At 37.2% G+C, this 18,308-nt stretch overlaps 1 protein-coding gene across 1 annotated transcript in view; it reads right to left on the bottom strand.

The window, feature by feature from the left end:
* LOC144972650 (uncharacterized) overlaps positions 1-18,022 on the bottom strand; it is a 68,517-nt gene extending 50,495 nt beyond the window's left edge. The window contains exon 1 of the mRNA XM_078914127.1: positions 17,363-18,022. Coding sequence (XP_078770253.1) covers positions 17,363-17,801 — 439 coding nt within the window. The 5' untranslated portion in view covers positions 17,802-18,022. The remainder of the gene's footprint in view (positions 1-17,362) is intronic.
* Between the last annotated feature and the right edge of the window lie 286 nt (positions 18,023-18,308).

The following is an 18,308-nucleotide window of genomic DNA, read 5'->3' as shown; positions in this document are numbered from 1 at the left end:
TTCCCGAAATAAATAACGATAAAGATAAATGATCCCACAAGTTACCGAATAGATGTGCGACCGGTTTTAGACACGTTACTGCTGTGTCACAAAGTGTGACACTTCTTAAATTACATTTATAAACATACGTTTTCTGGCGCTGGCTTCCGGCGACAACAGACGTGTTGTGAATGTTTACCTATTTTCTACACATATTTTTATTCATTTATCATTCAATCGTCGGAATTTACGCCTAATTTTTATTCAAAATGGATGTGAAGTATATATTGTTCCTGATTTTTATATTTATTAGTATATTTATAAGCATAAATGGTGTTTTAGCCTGTAATTTTGCTGCCAAAAGCCTATCGATAACTTATACTCCAGAGACTCTCCGATCCCTCCAACCCGTGTCACCCCCACCACCCACTATTGACACATCGTTTATTAAAGTAAGAAAGAGGGGGAGAAAAGGAGGAATAAAAACAAAATTTAACAGACGGCCTTTTCGTCCATTTTTACCCTGTGTAGTGACAGGTAATGTAAGATCACTGGAAAATAAAATTGATGAACTGTTTTCACTGTGTCGTTTTAATAGTGACTATCGTCAAGCCTCCATAATAGCGTAAACAGAGACTTGGCTATCTCCTCACACACCATCATCATGTTTTAATATTGAACAATATTCACTATTTCGAGGAGATCGGACTAATGTAAATAAACGAACTGGGGGTGGGGTGTGCACATAATTAACAACAAATGGTGCCACCCCAATAACTGTCATATAAAGAAAATGTATTGTGACGACTATATTGAATTTATTACTGTTTCGTCACGACCATATTATCTACCCTGGGTACATGTCATCATCATCAACGTCTACATTCCACCATCATCAGACAACACCACAGCGAAAAATATTTTGAGGAAAGAAATACAGGACATTCAAATTAAGTCACCCGATGCCGTATTGATGGTCACTGGCGATTTTAACCAATGTAACGATTTTACTCTCCCGGGACTTCATCAATACGTGGACTGCGAGACAAGGGACAAAAAAACATTAGATTTATTCCTGTGTAATATTAAAAATAGTTATAAATGTTTACCCCGTGCCCCATTAGGTTTATCTGACCACTGCATGCTCTTGCTACTCCCCACCTACCGCCCTGTTTTTAAACGTGTAAAACCAGTAAAGAAAAGTGTACAGATCTGGAACGGAAGTGTGTGTGAAGATTTGCTTGGTTGTTTTGAATGCACTGACTGGAATGTTTTTATCGAATCATGTGATAGTGTGAATGAGCTGAATGACTGTGTGAGTGAGTATTTAAAATTCTGTGAACAGCTAGTGTCTTGTAAAAAAGAAATAAAATATTATCCTAACAACAAGCCTTGGATAACAAAAGATCTAAAACTTTTATTGAACCAAAAGAAAACTCTCTATACTAGTGGAAACAAAAAAGATCTGAAAACAAAACAAAAAGAGATAAAGAGGGTAATATCTAGTTGTAGAGACAAGTACAAAAATAAAATTGAAAAATGCTTTTCTTCTGGGGATATACGGGACACGTGGCGGGGGCTTAAAACTGCTGTTAACTATAATCCAAAGCCCACGATTATATCAGAAGATATCGAAATTGAAACTTTAAATAAATTTTATTCACGTTTCGACACAGCAAACAAATTTGATATTGAAAATGAAAAAATAGGAGCTATGGCAGATTTTTCTTCAGCGTTCAATACAATGCAACCTCAGTTGGTTGTTCAAAAATTGACTAGTCTGAATTTAAACAAGTATATAATTGCTTGGGTGCTCGAATTTCTTACGGAGAGAGCACAATATGTTCAATTAGGACAAAACAAATCTTCCTGTATAACTACAAATACTGGTGCTCCTCAAGGTTGTGTATTGTCCCCTGTATTATTCACAATATACACGAATGACTGTAGAAGTCAAAACCTGAGTGTACCTTTAATAAAGTTTGCAGATGACACCGCTTCAAGGCCTCATAACAAATGGCAACGAAGTGGCTTATAGGCAAGAAATTGATAGATTTGTGTCTTGGTGTGATGCCCACCACCTAGAGCTTAACATAAGCAAGACAAAGGAGCTAGTGATTGACTTTAGGAGAGTGAAGGAACCGATAGAACCGTTAAAATTAAAGGACCAATTCGTCCAGCGAGTTCCTCACTACAAATACCTTGGTGTAACGATTGATGACAGGCTCAAGTGGGATGAACACTTGAAAATAATTAGGCATAAGATGTGCAGACGTACATATCTTTTATCAAAACTCTCTCAGTTTAGAATAGATAAAACCCTCTGCACATTATTTTATAGAGCAGTAATCGAAAGTGTTTTGTCATTTTGTATAACAGCTTGGGGAGGCAATTGCTTAGCAGTGGAAAGGAACAAAATAAATTCAAATATTAAAAAAACCATTAAACGCTATATAAATGATGTTGACGATGTAGATCTTTTATACGAGAAATTTTGTATAAATAAAATAACTAAAATATTAAATGACCAGTATCATCCACTAAGACCATCAATTATTATGTCAGAAAGAAGTGGTCGCCTTTTCTCTATCTCAACGAAAACAGAGAGACACCGAAAATCTTTTCTGCCGTCCAGTATTAGGCTTTATAACAACAAGCAATTATCATTTTATATAATTATTTCTCATTTTTACTTTTTAAAAATATAAATATTAATTTATTAATTTATTTGTTTTGCAATCTTTTCAATTTTCAATTTATAGTGACAGTTTTAACTATTTTACAGTGTGATATTATTCATATTATAAAGCGCAGCTCTGGTTATAGAGCTGCTCCTTTTTTTATATATACATCCTATTTCCATTGTATTTTTATCTTATTGTGTAAATTATAACACGTCTGTACAAAAAATTTCCTTTTTGGGATGCATAAATAAATATTATTATTATTATTATTATTATTATTATTATTATTTATTATATATTATTATTATTATTATTATTATTATTATTATTATTATTATTATTATTATTATTATTATTTTAAATTGCCGAAAATGTTTATGTTGCTATGCCTTCTGTACGTGGTTTCATCACATAGAATTATTTTTTGAATTGTTCTAGCTTTTTTATATTCAGAATTGAAATAAATAAATAAATTATAACTGTGAAATTGAATGTAAGCTTCCGTTTAATATACGAAAACAGATAAAATGGACGTTTCGGGTTTCCCCTTCATCAACAACACATGATGAATTAAAAACTACAGACGAATGAGATAATGTGGTAGTGGCGTTGTTAAGATGCATAAACAAAAACATTGATGGGCAGGAAATTGTATGCTACCTTGTGAGGAAGCGCGAATTAAAACAGAGCAATAGAAATTTATAAAAGGTGCGTACTTAATTACGTCAAAAGAGGGGAGGCGGGTAGGAACTGTGTAATGCAGTATAGAAAGTGAACTAAAATAAAGTGTGGACTATTGTTGGAAAATAAATACAATGGAATTGGAAATAAATACAAAATATAGGGGATGTAGGTATTAATATATTATATATACATTAGAAGCAACAGAAGCAACAGTAGAAACAGTAGTAGTAGTAGTAGTAGTAGTAGTAGTAGTAGCAGTAGTAGGGATGCAGAAAATAAAGACAGGCATTTCAATTTTGACACGGCGCCGCCAAGTCTGGGACTTTTTTGACCTGGTGCGGAAGGCTGCTATATTTTTCTACTATCACAAACGATATGAACACGGGACTGGGACAGTCCTGTCCCGTTGATTTTGTAGCATTTCACAACGGCTTGGGACACAACGGGACTGTTTTGTCCCGTCCCAATAGGTGCGGTAGGTTTCTCTAAATTCTATATGTTACAGATTTGGGACAGGACTGTCCCAGGACAGTCCTGTCCTAGTGCGGAAGGGGTCTTAGGAGAGAAAAATTGTAGTCGCCATAGTTAGACCGGTACCGCACTACAACTTTTAGTTGATCAACTAAAAAATTGAGTTGAAAGGATTGAATGTAACCAATGAAAATAAGAAGACGCGACTGCACTTCTTCAACTCAATTTTTTAATCGTGAAATTTTGTGCCGAGGAACAAACTGGCTTCAACTCAACTGTTGGTCAATCCTTTTGTGCTAGTGAGAAATAGAGAAAGTCACCGTACCACTAGATAGTTGAGCTGACACGAGTCGACTACACGCTGTTCCGTGTCTAAACATAATAAAGTTGTCTGACTTTTTAGTGTTCCTTGTAGTACATACAGAGAGGTCTATATTTTTTAACGCGAGAGACAATATGGATGTCGATGCAAACTGGACGGAAAAACTTATTTCATTGATTGAGAGCAAACCTCTTCTCTCTGGGGTGATATACACTTCCTGAAACTTGTATCCTGGAAAGTAATCAGAGGTCCCACTGATTGCAGTAGAAAGTCAAAACTTTCTTTGCTCATTCTATAATATGCAAAAAAAACAAACAACTTTTTGGGTAATCTCGAAGATCCTGGTAAAGGCTGTAAAATTTCCCTTCTTTTCTTTTTCCGAATGGAAAATGTCAAAGCATAAATACAAGCAACCTCTGTCACATCCATTTCTGTAATGATCGAGACAAGGCCCTACAATGACGTAACTGGTAAAAAAATCGACCAACCATTTAGTTGTGGTGGGGTAAGACATATTGTAGCTCAACTCGACAACACGATTTCAATTTTTTAGTTGATCAACTAATAGTTGTAGTGCGGTACCGGCCTTAGACTTTAAAATGTAGTCAAGCATCAATTTTTATTTTCAATAAGATGACTGACTTAGAGATGTTCACCGAGTTCTAAATTGGAGCCAAAATTTCGTAGATCTACGAATGATTTTTTGCGTAATCGTAGGCAGGTCTGGTACAGAGGCACTGGATTGTCTGATGAATTGTATTATGCAAAAATTATACAGCATGAAGACAGGGAAAAGTCGACCAATTATAACTAAAACTACACAATCTTACTCAAACATTGAGGAAAGAGCTGTCAATTTGAAACATGTGCTTAGACTCATAAGTCTGAATTTCTAAAAACTCCATTCCAAAAAGCCCATAATTGCGTTCGGCTATCAGACCTGAAAAAAGCGCACGTTGTACTAGTACTATAAACTCTATATGCAACTGTTAGTAACACTTCGTGGCCATAGTGTACCCCCAAATGTTTTTAGCTAATAGCGACAGACGCCCTATTCTTGAGATTATCGGGTCTTCCATAACATTAGCTGAGAATTATTACTTTTCGTGGAGAATTAAACATTAATTATTCTACCACTTGATAGACAAGAGAAGAGATAATCAAACATATCAGTCATGTGGATAAACTAATGTTTTTAATATCGATATGATCTACTCACAAAAAGTAATGCGCTGGAATTGAGACTAAAAGGTGTATTGCACCCAACCTGTCATCTGCATTTTTTGCCAAATTGGGACCTAAAATTTGCCCCCAAAAAACCCCCAAAATTTGCCAAAACATTTGCCGAGGAGAACTAAGCGTTTCAGTAAAAATTAACACGCGATACAGAAAAAAATATATATATAAAAGACTATTACATTTAAGGAGGCTACATTATGAATAGCGATGTTACAAAGATTTTAAAGGATCATTATCCGTAGAGAGTAGCTTCCCTCGGTTTGGGCCCAGGCAAAGCTGCAACATTTCTCAAGTTCCGCACCTTTTTTTTTTCGTTATTTTGTTTTCGCTTCTATTTTTTTTTCCCAACATTTGCCACGCGATTTGCCAATTTTCCCAAAATTTGCCAACTTCGGGAAATTTGCCCAAATTTGCGGATCGCTCTGATATGGATACCCAACAAGACGACCCCCCCCCCCCCCCCCCCCCCCCCCCCCAAAATAAATAAATTATTTTTTAAATGATCACCTCCATGTCTATGTCTAAATACATATACAGGGGTGAGAATGACTGGTCACAAAAAAGGAGGAAATTTTTCATCGTGAAGATCATGACCCATCCATGCGACCATAACCTATAAATTTGAATTTCACTAAAATTTACTGAGATCCGATCCAAAATTTGTCTCGCAGCAATTTCTAACACGACTCGGTGGAATTTCAAAAGTTGAAAGTGTAATTACAACATTTGGTGGTTGTAGCAGGGATGATGGTGGTTGTAGTAATAACAGTGGAAGGGATGATGATGTGGTGGTGGTTGTAGTAATAGCAGTGGTAGGGATGATGTGGTAGTGATTCTAGTAGTAGTATGGATGATTGTGTGGTGGTGGTTGTAGTAGCTGTGGTAGGAATGATGATGTGGTGGTAGTTGTAGTAGTAGTGGTGGTAGGGATGATGTTGTGGTGGTTGTAATAGTAGTGGTGGTAGGGATGATGGTTTGGTGGTGGTTGTAGTAGTGGTGGTGGTAGGGATGATGTTGTGGTGGTTGTAATAGTAGTGGTGGTAGGGATGATGGTTTGGTGGTGGTTGTAGTAGTAGTGGTGGTAGGGATGATGTTGTGGTGGTTGTAATAGTAGTGGTGGTAGGGATGATGGTTTGGTGGTGGTTGTAGTAGTAGTGGTGGTAGGGATTATGTTGTGGTGGTTATAGTAGTTGTGGTGGTAGGGATGATGGTGTTGTGGTGGTGGTTGTAGTAGTAGTGGTGGTAGGGATGATGATGTTGTGGTGGTTGTAGTAGTAGTGGTGGTAGGGATGATGGTGTTTGGTGGTGGTTGTAGTAGTAGTGGTGGTAGGGATGATGGTGTTGTGGTGGTTGTAGTAGTAGTGGTGGTAGGGATGATGGTTTGGTGGTGGTTGTAGTAGTAGTGGTGGTAGGGATGATGATATGATGGTGGTTGTAGTAGTGGTAGTAGGGTTGATGATGTGGTGGTAGTTGTAGTAGTAGTGGTGGTAGGGATGATGGTTGTAATAGTAGTGGTGGTAGGGATGATGGTTGTAATAGTAGTGGTGGTAGGGATGATGTGGTGGTGGTTGTAGTAGTAGTGGTGGTAGGGATGATGATATGATGGTGGTTGTAGTAGTGGTAGTAGTTGTAGGAGTAGTGGTGGTAGGGATGATGGTTGTAACAGTAGTGGTGGTAGGGATGATGGTTGTAATAGTGGTGGTGGTAGGGATGATGGTTGTAATAGTAGTGGTGGTGGTAGGGATGATGTGGTGCTATTTGTAGTAGTAGTGGTGGTGGGGATGATGATATGATGGTGGTTGTAGTAGTGGTAGTAGGGTTGATGATGTGGTGGTAGTTGTAATAGTAGTGGTGGTGGTAGGGATGATGTGGTGCTATTTGTAGTAGTAGTTGTAATAGTAGTGTTGGTAGAGATGTTGATGTAGTGGTTTTGGTGAGTGTTTTTTTATTCAGTGATGATAATAGCAATTGTCAAAAAGGAGGAACCTTTCTCAGTCTATCGATCAAACACAAGCAAAGAAACCTAGTAGTTAGTCAGCTTATAAATACAACCCAAGAATCTCTCAAATTTAAAGCCATAGTCAAAAGTTAAAAAGGAAAAAGATTAAACTAAGCCAACCACCATTGCTTTGTTCTAATATATCATCTCTATATACCAGATGATTTAAGGTGGTTGCGAAAGAAAGAAAGAGAGAGAGAGAGAGAGAGAGAGAGAGCGAGAGAGAGAGGGGGGGGGGGGGGGGAGGAGGGGGAGAGACTTCTTTACAAGAATAACTTATGTATTGACCTTTTGAATTCTATATCCAAAAAAAAAAAAGAAGAAAAGAGAAATAGAAAGAATGGGCAAAGGGGGGGGGGGGAGGAGAGAGAGAGAGAGAGAGAGAAGAGAGAGAGAGAGAGAGAGAGAGAGAGAGAGAGAGAGAGAGAGAGAGAGAGAGAGAGAGAGAGAGAGAGAGAGAGAGAGAGAGAAAAAAAGCAATAGGTACCTACAACAAGGGGAAAAAATCCAGACCCATTTGTCCCTTCCCCTTCAACCATCAACCAACTAATCAAAGAACACTACTGGTCTTCTGTGACTATTGTGACATCTGGTGCCATACTGTCTGGCCCAACGTCATAAAAAACGGGACCGTCACTAAATTTCACGAGACTGAGCACAGGTGTCAAAATATGACATATGACATAATGGTGATTTTGTGGTTTTGAGGAAAATGTTTGACACGGCAAATTTGAAAAAGGAGGAAATGTGATGGGATGGGCGGAGATAAACTACCATTTAGGCGGAAATCCGCCTTTAGGCGGAAGATTCTCAGCCCTGATATAAGACGTATACTACACCAAAACCAGAGCGGTCAGGTAATATTTTTTTCTTCTAATCTTTAAAGAAAGAGGTCAGAATGAACTCTTGGAAAAAGCACAATCTGGGTTGGGGAAAAAAGCACGAAGCACAACATGATCAGCAATACAGTTAATTTTTACTTGTTCAGGAGGAGATGATAATAGTATTAATATTGTTTCAATTGTATTTCCATTAAATGCCACTATCATTACTTAGTCTGTCCCTCCAGGAAAATGCGGCCGCATCGGCATCCTTTGGTCTTCCGCATCCAACAGCAAAAAGCTAAATAATTACTACTACTCCTCCTCCTCCTACTACTACTACTATTCCCACTACAACAATAATTAATACTACTCCTCCTCCTACTACTACAACTACTATTACTACTACTACAACTACAACTACTATTACTACTACTACAACTACTATTACTACTACTATTACTACAACAACCACTTCTACAACGACTAATACCACTGCTACTCCTACCATTACCTCTACCACTACTACTATTACAACTATTGTTATTATTACTACAGTAAAAAATAAAATATTGTTGTTGGAATTTCGTTTCTTTTTATTTATCATTGTCATTCATGTGTATCTTGGTTTGTTTTTTCCCCTAATCATTTGACAATGTAAACATTAGCTATTTTAGGTGACATTATTTTAATTAACCCATTCTTAACACGCTACTCTGCCACAGAGGTTGGTGTAGCATGCTAAGGGTTTAAAATCAATGTTCTTTAAAATAGTGTACCTACTTCTTTCTACATTGTCAAGTAGTCTGGTATATATATCTGCTTTTTAGTTGTTTTTAATGAAACGAAACAACTTAATGTAGCTTTTAAACCTATAAGAATTCATATTTATTGTAAAAATTAGGTTTTGGGGGTCAGAAAAGCACGCAAGAACATGCATAAATGTCGGATTTTTGGCATACATTATGGCATAATGTCGATTTTATGGCATAATTTACCTTTTTTGGGGGGCATAATTTTGCCCCCAAAAAATGGCATAATTCCACGGGGACAGCTTAGTATCCGATCGTATCTTACTGCATTATTTCGAGCGAAGGCAATTCAAATACTTCCAAGGGACACGAAACGTTTGGCGTCCCAAACAGACATGGAGGCGCTGTTTGACAAAATTAACAGACCTGCCAACCTTCCCAGAATGAAAAGTGTATTCTATGATCCTAAAAAGTGTATTTTTTAGAAAAAAAGTGTGTTTTGTCCGCAAGTGTGGAAAATAAAAGTGCGCAAAATACAAAAAAAATCACTAGTAATTACAAAATTATCGGTTTATCGAGAAACTTTTGACCATTTTAAATCAGTTTAAGGCCCAGAAATTGCAATATCTACGGATATTGCTTTCGAAACACTCAAAGAAATGACCAAAAGACCCCAAATATGTTGGTATTGGTAGTATTGATGCTAAGTGCCTGTAGAAGAGGAGATGCTGGTTGTAGCGATGGTGGTGATGGATGAAGTGATGTGGTGGCTGTGGCAGTGACAAAGCTGTGATGGTGGTTGTAATTATAACAGTGGTGATGGTTTGAGATGATGATGCTGACGTCCCAAAAGAAGTTGTGATGGTGATATACATCTGCCAGCCCAGTAAATCAGTTGAAGGTTTTGAGATACTTGTGAGAGTGGTCTTCAATCTAATAGAGATGACAATTTGCAGCAGTGACAAGATAATTTCCATTATGTTATCAAATGCTCTCTCTCTCTCTCTCTCTCTCTCTCTCTGTAAATCAAGATGCCAAATCCCGTTTTTGTTCATGCCAAAGGGAATCAATAAAATGCAAGCGTTTCACATCGGAACTGAAAAACATCAAACTGGCATTCCACTAGTGTTTCAACCAGTAAGAAAATTATAAATCAACAAATCGGACTTTAGTCAACCCATTATTAAAAATGTCACTACTAACCACTATTCATTAAAAATTCGTTAAAAATAAATCCCCGGTGTTGTCTGTCTCTCAGCCGCTAACCTTTACTATTTCTTTTCCGCTAGTCATAATAATAAATATAATTTAGTATTACACCAGCACAAAACTAGATCCAACAACATACCCCAAATCAGAGATACCAATAACAATCAAAATAATGAAGCAAAATTTCTACTCCAAATTGTTGGAAAATTATCCGTGATATGAACTTATGCAGAAGTCTCTGTGGATAGAGAGAAAGTGGGTTCGACCACCTTTCCAATTTAACACCTATACGTGGATCCAAGTATGCTACTTTTCTTTCTTCTCTTTTTCTAACGTTGTTTTATTTCCTTGGCGTACTGTTTCTGGACGAGTTTTAAATGTAATGAATCATATTTTTTCTCGGCTTATCATTTAATTTTTGTCGGTTTTGCTCTAATTACCTGATTTCTCCTAAAATATTTCTGTTTGTGATGTATTTCTCTCTCTGAGCTAATGCTAATTGTGACTGGTGACAAAAAAATGAAAAAAGGAGAACAATTTTTAACAATTGCATTTATTCTGCACTAATTGAGATTATAAATTATCATTGATAATCTAGCTAACTTCTGGAGAGAGCGGGAAACTGTACTTGTTTGTTCCACCACTCATCATATCTTTCACTACCAACTAGACTGAGGGAAAAGGTAATATTATTAAAAAGAAGTACATTTCGGTTCGCCCACTAAGTTCATTAGTTGCTGTTTGGTTGTTGAACAATATGTTTACCGCTTACGTCTTCCCAGAATATTTCACCATTTGTTATATACAATAAATCGAATTGAAATCTAAACAAAAGAGTTATCATTCATCATGATGAAACATTCTGGTCTTAGTTCTAGGACCCCTTAATAAAACGCTCTGTACATTAAATAGATATTGCCCTCTGCTTGGCTGAAAAGCTCATGATTCTGACTTCTTTTGATCCTTGAAAAGCTTTTTCTAATCCAGAGGTCCAAAAAAATTGGTATTTCGGGTTCATAAAGGGGCGGAATAGCTCCAGATTGTCCCGGGGTTGGGGCATAGTTGACTACTTGGTTACATCTTCAACGTATTTCGGGAGAGGTTTTATTCTGTCCCCTGAGACTTGGAAGCCTGTGAAGTCAATCTCCCATTGAGCAAACTGAAACTTGTCAGGATTTAGGACAACTCCAGTGTTCTGGAGACATCTTCGCTTGTTGAGAGTGCAGCATTGATCTTCACAGGTCTGAATTGATCTGACCACCAACACTGAAGACATTTGGAATGTGCCTTCTTACTCCAGGATCTGTTCGACCGCTGTTTGAAGGGTTGGAATTGTTTTCCACAGTCTGGATAAGGCAAAGACTTTTTGTTGGTTGGGAGTTGGGTGATTTTGGTATCGCTGAGGATGCATCCTTTCTCGCAGGAGGACAGTTCAGGAGTGCAGATTGTTGGTACTTGAAGGTAAAAAGCAGCGATATTGAAGTTGATGGTGTAGCGTTGTGGGCCATATCACACCCATCCACGAAACCGATGACAGCGGTGATACCCTTCTTCTGTCAGTTGTTGTACTGAAAGCTTCTCTTCTGATGTCATTATCGGCAATGCCAGCCAGCAGGATACCATGAACAGTGCAGTGACTGATCTTCTGCATCTGCACTCTACAACAGTTTTGAAACCATATGTTTCAGCTTTCACTCTAGCAGCAAATGTCCTGAAGTGTTCATTGGATGCTTGTTGGAGCTGCATCACCTCGGTCCGTAGTCTGCCTTTGGCGACTGGGACAACAGCGAATGACCTCATAGCACATAATATATCTTCTTCCTATCTAGACTGAATCTGGGGGTCGGTTTTCAGCATAAGGTCACCAAGAGCCTCAGAAGTGCATTGGAACAGGTGACTCTGACCCGTGGTCTCTTTGAGGCTAGATCCTGATCTGACAGCTTCCCAATATTGAACGAAGTTGTTCAAACTTCCTCTTCCACTCCGAAATGAATTTCGAGCGGTGGAGTTTAGGTGTTGCTGTTGCTTGGGCATGAATGGTACCACAGTAGCTTTTTCATCGCTTGTGCTGTAGATGCACCCGGTCAGGGCAGTTAACTATGACCACATTTGCAGAGTTGATGAGGGTGCATAATCACAGAAAAAAACACCAACTGTACTGAATAATAATAACTACTGTTTCTGAGCGAGGGTTATAAATATTTTTTTGGTTTTTAGTTTTGATTTTCTGCTCTAGTAGTGTACTAGTGGTGGTAGGGATGATGATGGTGTGGTGATAGCTGTTGTACTAGTGGTGGTAGGGATGATGATGTGGTGTTTGTTGCTGCAGTAGTGGTGGTAGGGGTGATGAAGTGGTGGTAGCTGTTGTACTAGTGGTGATAGAGATGATGATGCAGTGGTGGTTGTTGCAGAAGTGGTGGTAGGAATTTTGTTTTGTTTTTAAGGGTTTTATCAGCGCCAGTAAAAAGGAAGAAAATGGATAGTAAAAAGTTCTAGAATTACAATTAAATCACCCAAGAAAAGGTAAGACAAAGGGGAACTGGGAACAAATAGGGATCAGATGTAGATTCCAAGAGCATACCACCAATGTACTTAGTTTGAGATCACCTATAAGTCTCATCCGGACACAAGCACAAAATCCAACAGAGAGGAATACACTCAAATGCTTACATTATACACTAAAAATAACAAAAATAATAATACATAACAGAGAGATGATTTACAAGGAAAAAAATATCATCTCCCAAAACAATAACTATGCATTTGACTGTTTCCCTCCCAGCCAAGACTCCAACCAGGGCCAGGACAAAATCAAGTAACCTCATTTCAAGACAAAGACAGAAAGCATGTTGGAAAACAGATACAAGGGGATAGAAGACACAGGATGGACCTCCCTGCCCGCTATGGGAGGTCAGGATCCCCACCCAGGTGGTAGGAATGATGATGTGGTAGTAGTAGTTGTAGTAGTGGTGGTAGGGATGATGATGGGGTGGGAGTTGTAGCAGTGGTGGTGGTAGGGAAGATGATGTGGTGGTAGTTGTAGTAGTGGTGGTAGGGATGATGATTTGGTGGTAGTTGTTGGGCAAACTTAAAACTTAATACATACATCAACATCGTAAACATCTAACGAATTCTTTCCCAAAAATAATATTAATGGGATACAATATTACTCATACCTCTCACTACATCAAGAGATTCTGATAAACTCTTGACCAAAAGGCCAGAAAGCATTTGTCTTTACTTTACAAAGCACATTACAATATTTTTGTTGCTACACCCAGTGGTCATAAAGCTTATAAATTAGACTCATGAATCTTTAATAACATGCAAAACATCTAAAGAAAGGTAAAATAGTCAATTTAAATTAAGCATTTGAACAATTGCTTTTCAACTCGACCACCTTGCTTACTGTAATAATAATAATAATAATAATAATATAATAATAATAATAATAATAATAATAATAATAATAATAATATAATAATAATAATAATAAATAGATCTTTATTGTCCATAAATATGGCAATTTGTCATTTAGTTACACTTGTTATAACGTTAAATGATAACTATAACATTGGACCGATATTTCACTACTACTTATTTTCTCTCTATCTCTCATTCACTCTCTCTCTCTCTCTTCCTCTCTTTCTTTCACATGTGCGATATACACAACATAAACATAATATTCATTTCGTTTTCAATTTGTTACAATTGTGGCAATTCAACACCAAAAATTATCAACATTATCAATTGGTCAATTAATCTAACATTAAATAAATTAATCATTTAATCAGTCAACGAATCAATCCTTGGTTTTTCTGTACCACATGAAATATTCAAAAAATTTTATTGCTAATGGAACGAACGTCGATTTATACTTGTTAGTTCTACATTTAATCTGACAAAACCTTCTCCCAGATGGTAAAAGATTAAATTCATGGTATAAAATATGTTTTTTTATTGTTGGTAATCGAGAATGCTTTCCTTTCTATTGCTTTTCCATGAATTCTTTCTACTCCATCAAGAGGATGGTTTATTATTTTTGATGCCTGTTTGATAGATTTTGAAATTTTTGATTTATCTTTAAGTCGGCATCCGCCAAACCATATGGTGCAGCCAAACGCAATTACACTTTTAATCAATGAGTCATATACTCTTAACATAGTTTTCTTCCTTACTTGAAATGTTCTCAATTTCCTTAGGATGTATAATCTTTGGGCAACTTTCTTAGATATTATGTTAATATGTTGAGAGAAATTGAGGGAACTATCAATGGTTATTCCTAAATATTTAAAATAGTCAAGTATCTCAACATCATCTTTACCAATCATCACACACTTTAAGTCGTTTTTATTTTTTACACCAAACATCTGTTCTTTCGTTTTTTCAACATTTAATTCAAGCTGATTTTGTTTACACCAATCGGTGAATATATTTATTTGTTTGAAATAATGCTTTTCGGTAACTTTATCTTTTTTAATAAGCCAAGAATAGCAGTATCACCTGCATATATCACTATAAAACAATTTTCAAAGGATGGTCTGCAGTCATTGGTCTATAAGACGTGCAGGATTGGGGAACTCACGCAGCCTTGGGGACATCCATTCGACGACGTTCTATTGTTGGAGATATGTTCACCCAATTTTACACATTGCGGTCTATGGGTCAGAAACTCTTAATACCATTTAATAAGGTAGTTTGGAATATCCATGTTGCACAACTTTCAAAGCAAAATATCTGTGTTTATGGCATTAAAAGCTGACGAAAAGTCGACAAACAGGATTCTGGCGTAATTCGAAGGCGTTTGGTCAAGGTGGATTGAGATCGAATTTGTGGCGGTTAATAGTGCGTCTTCTACACTGAGATGTTGCTGGTATGCAAACTGGTATGGATCTAGCAATTCCAGGTCATAACATTTTTGTAGGAGAGGAAAGAAAGAGACCCAATAGAAGAGAGAGAGAGAGAGAGAGAGAGAGAGAGAGAGAGAGAGAGAGAGAGAGAGAGAGAGAGAGAGAGAGAGAGATAGAGAGAATCTTGTCTGGTCTTGGGTCACTGTTGCCAACCTGTCTAAGCTGACGTCCTAAAAATGCGAGAGTCACCAAAATTCAAGCAACTGAGCACAGGTGTCAAAGTTTAACAGACATGATGGTGACTTTTCCATGGATCTACCGCGAAGCTGCCCGAGTGCCTTTCATAGAAAAATGTGTGATACTGCAAAAACAGTGGATAATTTCAGAGAAAATTCTAAAATCCCGGAATTTCCACGGAAGCTATCAATACTGATAACTGACAATAATATTATATAACAGTCCAAATATACTGCTGTTTTGGGTCAAGGCGGTATTGTACTTACTATGATCCGTTTTTTCACCCCTTTGAAAAGCTGGCAGCTATGGAAATAGAACAAATATAATGTTTGCCATCACTTGCAATATCAAAACTGATGGGAAACACAGTAAGTAATACGGCGTTGGCCGGAATCATAAACCACAACCGACTCAGCAAATATGTTTTTGAAATTAGAAAAATCGCACCACTTATAAAACTGCAGCGGAGTAGCGTTAATGTCAGGAAGTGATGCCATTGCCACGGAATGATGTTATTAATATCAATACTCTCCGTTTCTCTACCCTCTCTCTGTCATTTTTTATTCTTTGTCTCTCTCTGTCATTTTTTTCTCTTCTCTCCGTCTCCCTTTCTGTCATTTTCTCTCTTTCTCGCACTCACCCATCATTGCTATCAATATTAATAATTAATAATACTCTCTCGTTTTCTCTTTTCTTTCTTTCTCCCATTTTCTCCTTTTCTTCTCACATCTCCTCTTTTTGCCTTAGTAAAGACTGTGCCAGTTGGTAAATCGTCCAACTCTTAACTGCCATAGAGGAGTATTTGCAGTAGTAGCTACAAGCCTAGAGGTTTATTGTATAGATCATCGGACGCAAAATATAAATAAACTACATCATTATTATTATTATTATTATTATTATTATTACAATATATTCAATAATAATAATTTATTATTTTATTTTTCATTTTTATTTTATTTATTATAATTATTATTACTAATATTATTATTTTGAACTTCGTGACGATGAGTCTTTAGTTGTGTAGTGATGGTGGTTGTGATTGTGGTGGTGGTGTTGATGATGTGGTTGATAAGGATTATGATGATGAGGTAATGGTGGTGGTGGTGGTTACTGTAGTTTGTAGCAACGATGATGATGTGATGGTTGTGGTTGTAGTAGTGGTGGTAGCGATGATGATGATGATGATGAAGTAAAGGTGGTGGTGGTTGCTACAGTTTTGATAATGATGTGGAGGTTGTCGTGGTAGTGGTAGTAATGGGGACTGGGAAAGTTTCATCGATGGATTGGATTGGGGTAACGAAAACAATACAAAACACGATCTTGTCAAGACTTGAAAGAAAAATTGAAACGTTCAAAATCTCACTTCTCAGTCACACAAAATGTTTCAATCATCCCTCCTTTTCTTTCCTTCTCAAATTAACACACTCTCATTCAACTTCAAGCCATTTTGAACAGAAAATAGTGTTGTTTTAAGTGAGGGGAGATAAAAACTAACTTTCAGAGACGGGAGAGTGCATCTACTATTGCGAATAGTGATTTACTGTGAAAATCACTATTCGCAGTAGTAATGCGAAGAAGCACTTTGATATTAATATGATGAAAACAGGAAGAGAGATAAGCTAGCGGCAGCGGAGTGTTAGACTGTTAAGTCGAAAGAGCACAGAGGATTCATTTGCGAAATAATCCAACAATCAAACCATCAATTTGCCCGAAATTGTGGTTAAAATTAGAATAAGAATAAACAAATTATAGAAACAAAAGAAAGTAGACAGAAGACCAAGCAATAAAAAGAGGTAGAGTAGAGAGTGGCAATACTGAAGCCAATTTTTTTAATGATTTAATGTGTACCTTCTAGTCTAAGACTAAGGCGGGTTGACCAATTGCTGAACGAGTTTCTTAATCTTACACTTTGAAAAAAAAAAATCTAAGCAACGTCTGTCCAATATAAGGATAATAATCCAAAATCATGGCATTTTCTTTTTTTTTTTTTTTTTTACATTTCAGTTTAGGATTTAAAATTTAAGGTTCATTCTTTGCATTCAATCCATATCTCTATCATCAATCAGTCAGGTATCCAGTCTCAGTTAATTAAAAATTAAGGTAAGGTTTGCTTACCGATTCTTTCAATGACAAAGCCTGCAGGCGCTCTCAATACACGTCGACCCCAAGCAGACCTAATATTTTCAATGTGAATATCCTCTCCAGAAACCAAAATAGTGGATGGTTCAACAAAACCTTTATACTCCAAACTTTTGATGCTTTCCACGAGAGAGGGATTCCAATAACAGGTTTTATTCCTGATTTTGAAGTCTTGTAGTAATTCCTTTCCGTTATATCCATGAGGAGAAAGCGCTTTATGAACCTCTGATGATTGTACAATGACATTTCCATCCGCGATATCAACAACTGTATCATCCCATTCATCATTGGAGTTGGAGCACACATTATCCTGGGAGGTTTTTCTCCCTTTTGAAACCAAAACTATGGCAAGACATTTTGATGCCACTGATAAATTCTTTGACAAAGTTGTGTCCCGCACACGTTTAAGAGACATAGTTTTTCTCGAGATTATTATCCCATGCCAAGAATTTCAACTTTATCACCTTGAATGCACTCATTTCAAATCGGCTTTCAAGACACAGATTAGTTCCTTGAACCTTCGTTGAACAAGGACTCGTTTAACCGACGGATCCAAACAATAAACAACATTCAAACTTCCAGCGTTTATCACCTGTGACGACTGGCTGATCGACTCGCATCTCCCGCTGGCTGTGTGGCGCCCTCTAGCCGATGTGCTTGCTCGCATTCAGCGAAGTGAGGGCAACGAGGGACACAACTAGGGGAAAAAAAGAAGTAAAACGATTATGGTCACGAGTTCTTTTCCTTTGTAGGTAAGCCAAGTGGGGTCTTTACTGGCTAATCCTTACCTTTCCATGTGTTCGGGGTCATTACATTGGTCACATTGCAAAATGTGCTCAAAATGACCCACACAGTGAAAAGTGTTCACAGTTTTCGAACTACCCAATATCACGATTGGTCATTTTATTCAGCTTGACACATG

The sequence above is a fragment of the Berghia stephanieae genome, chromosome 5 (assembly GCF_034508935.2).
Source record: "Berghia stephanieae isolate SIO BIC M18660-M18661 chromosome 5, UCSD_Bste_1.3, whole genome shotgun sequence".
NCBI classification, from domain to species: domain Eukaryota; kingdom Metazoa; phylum Mollusca; class Gastropoda; order Nudibranchia; family Aeolidiidae; genus Berghia; species Berghia stephanieae.
This window is presented reverse-complemented; position numbering and strand designations above follow the sequence as displayed.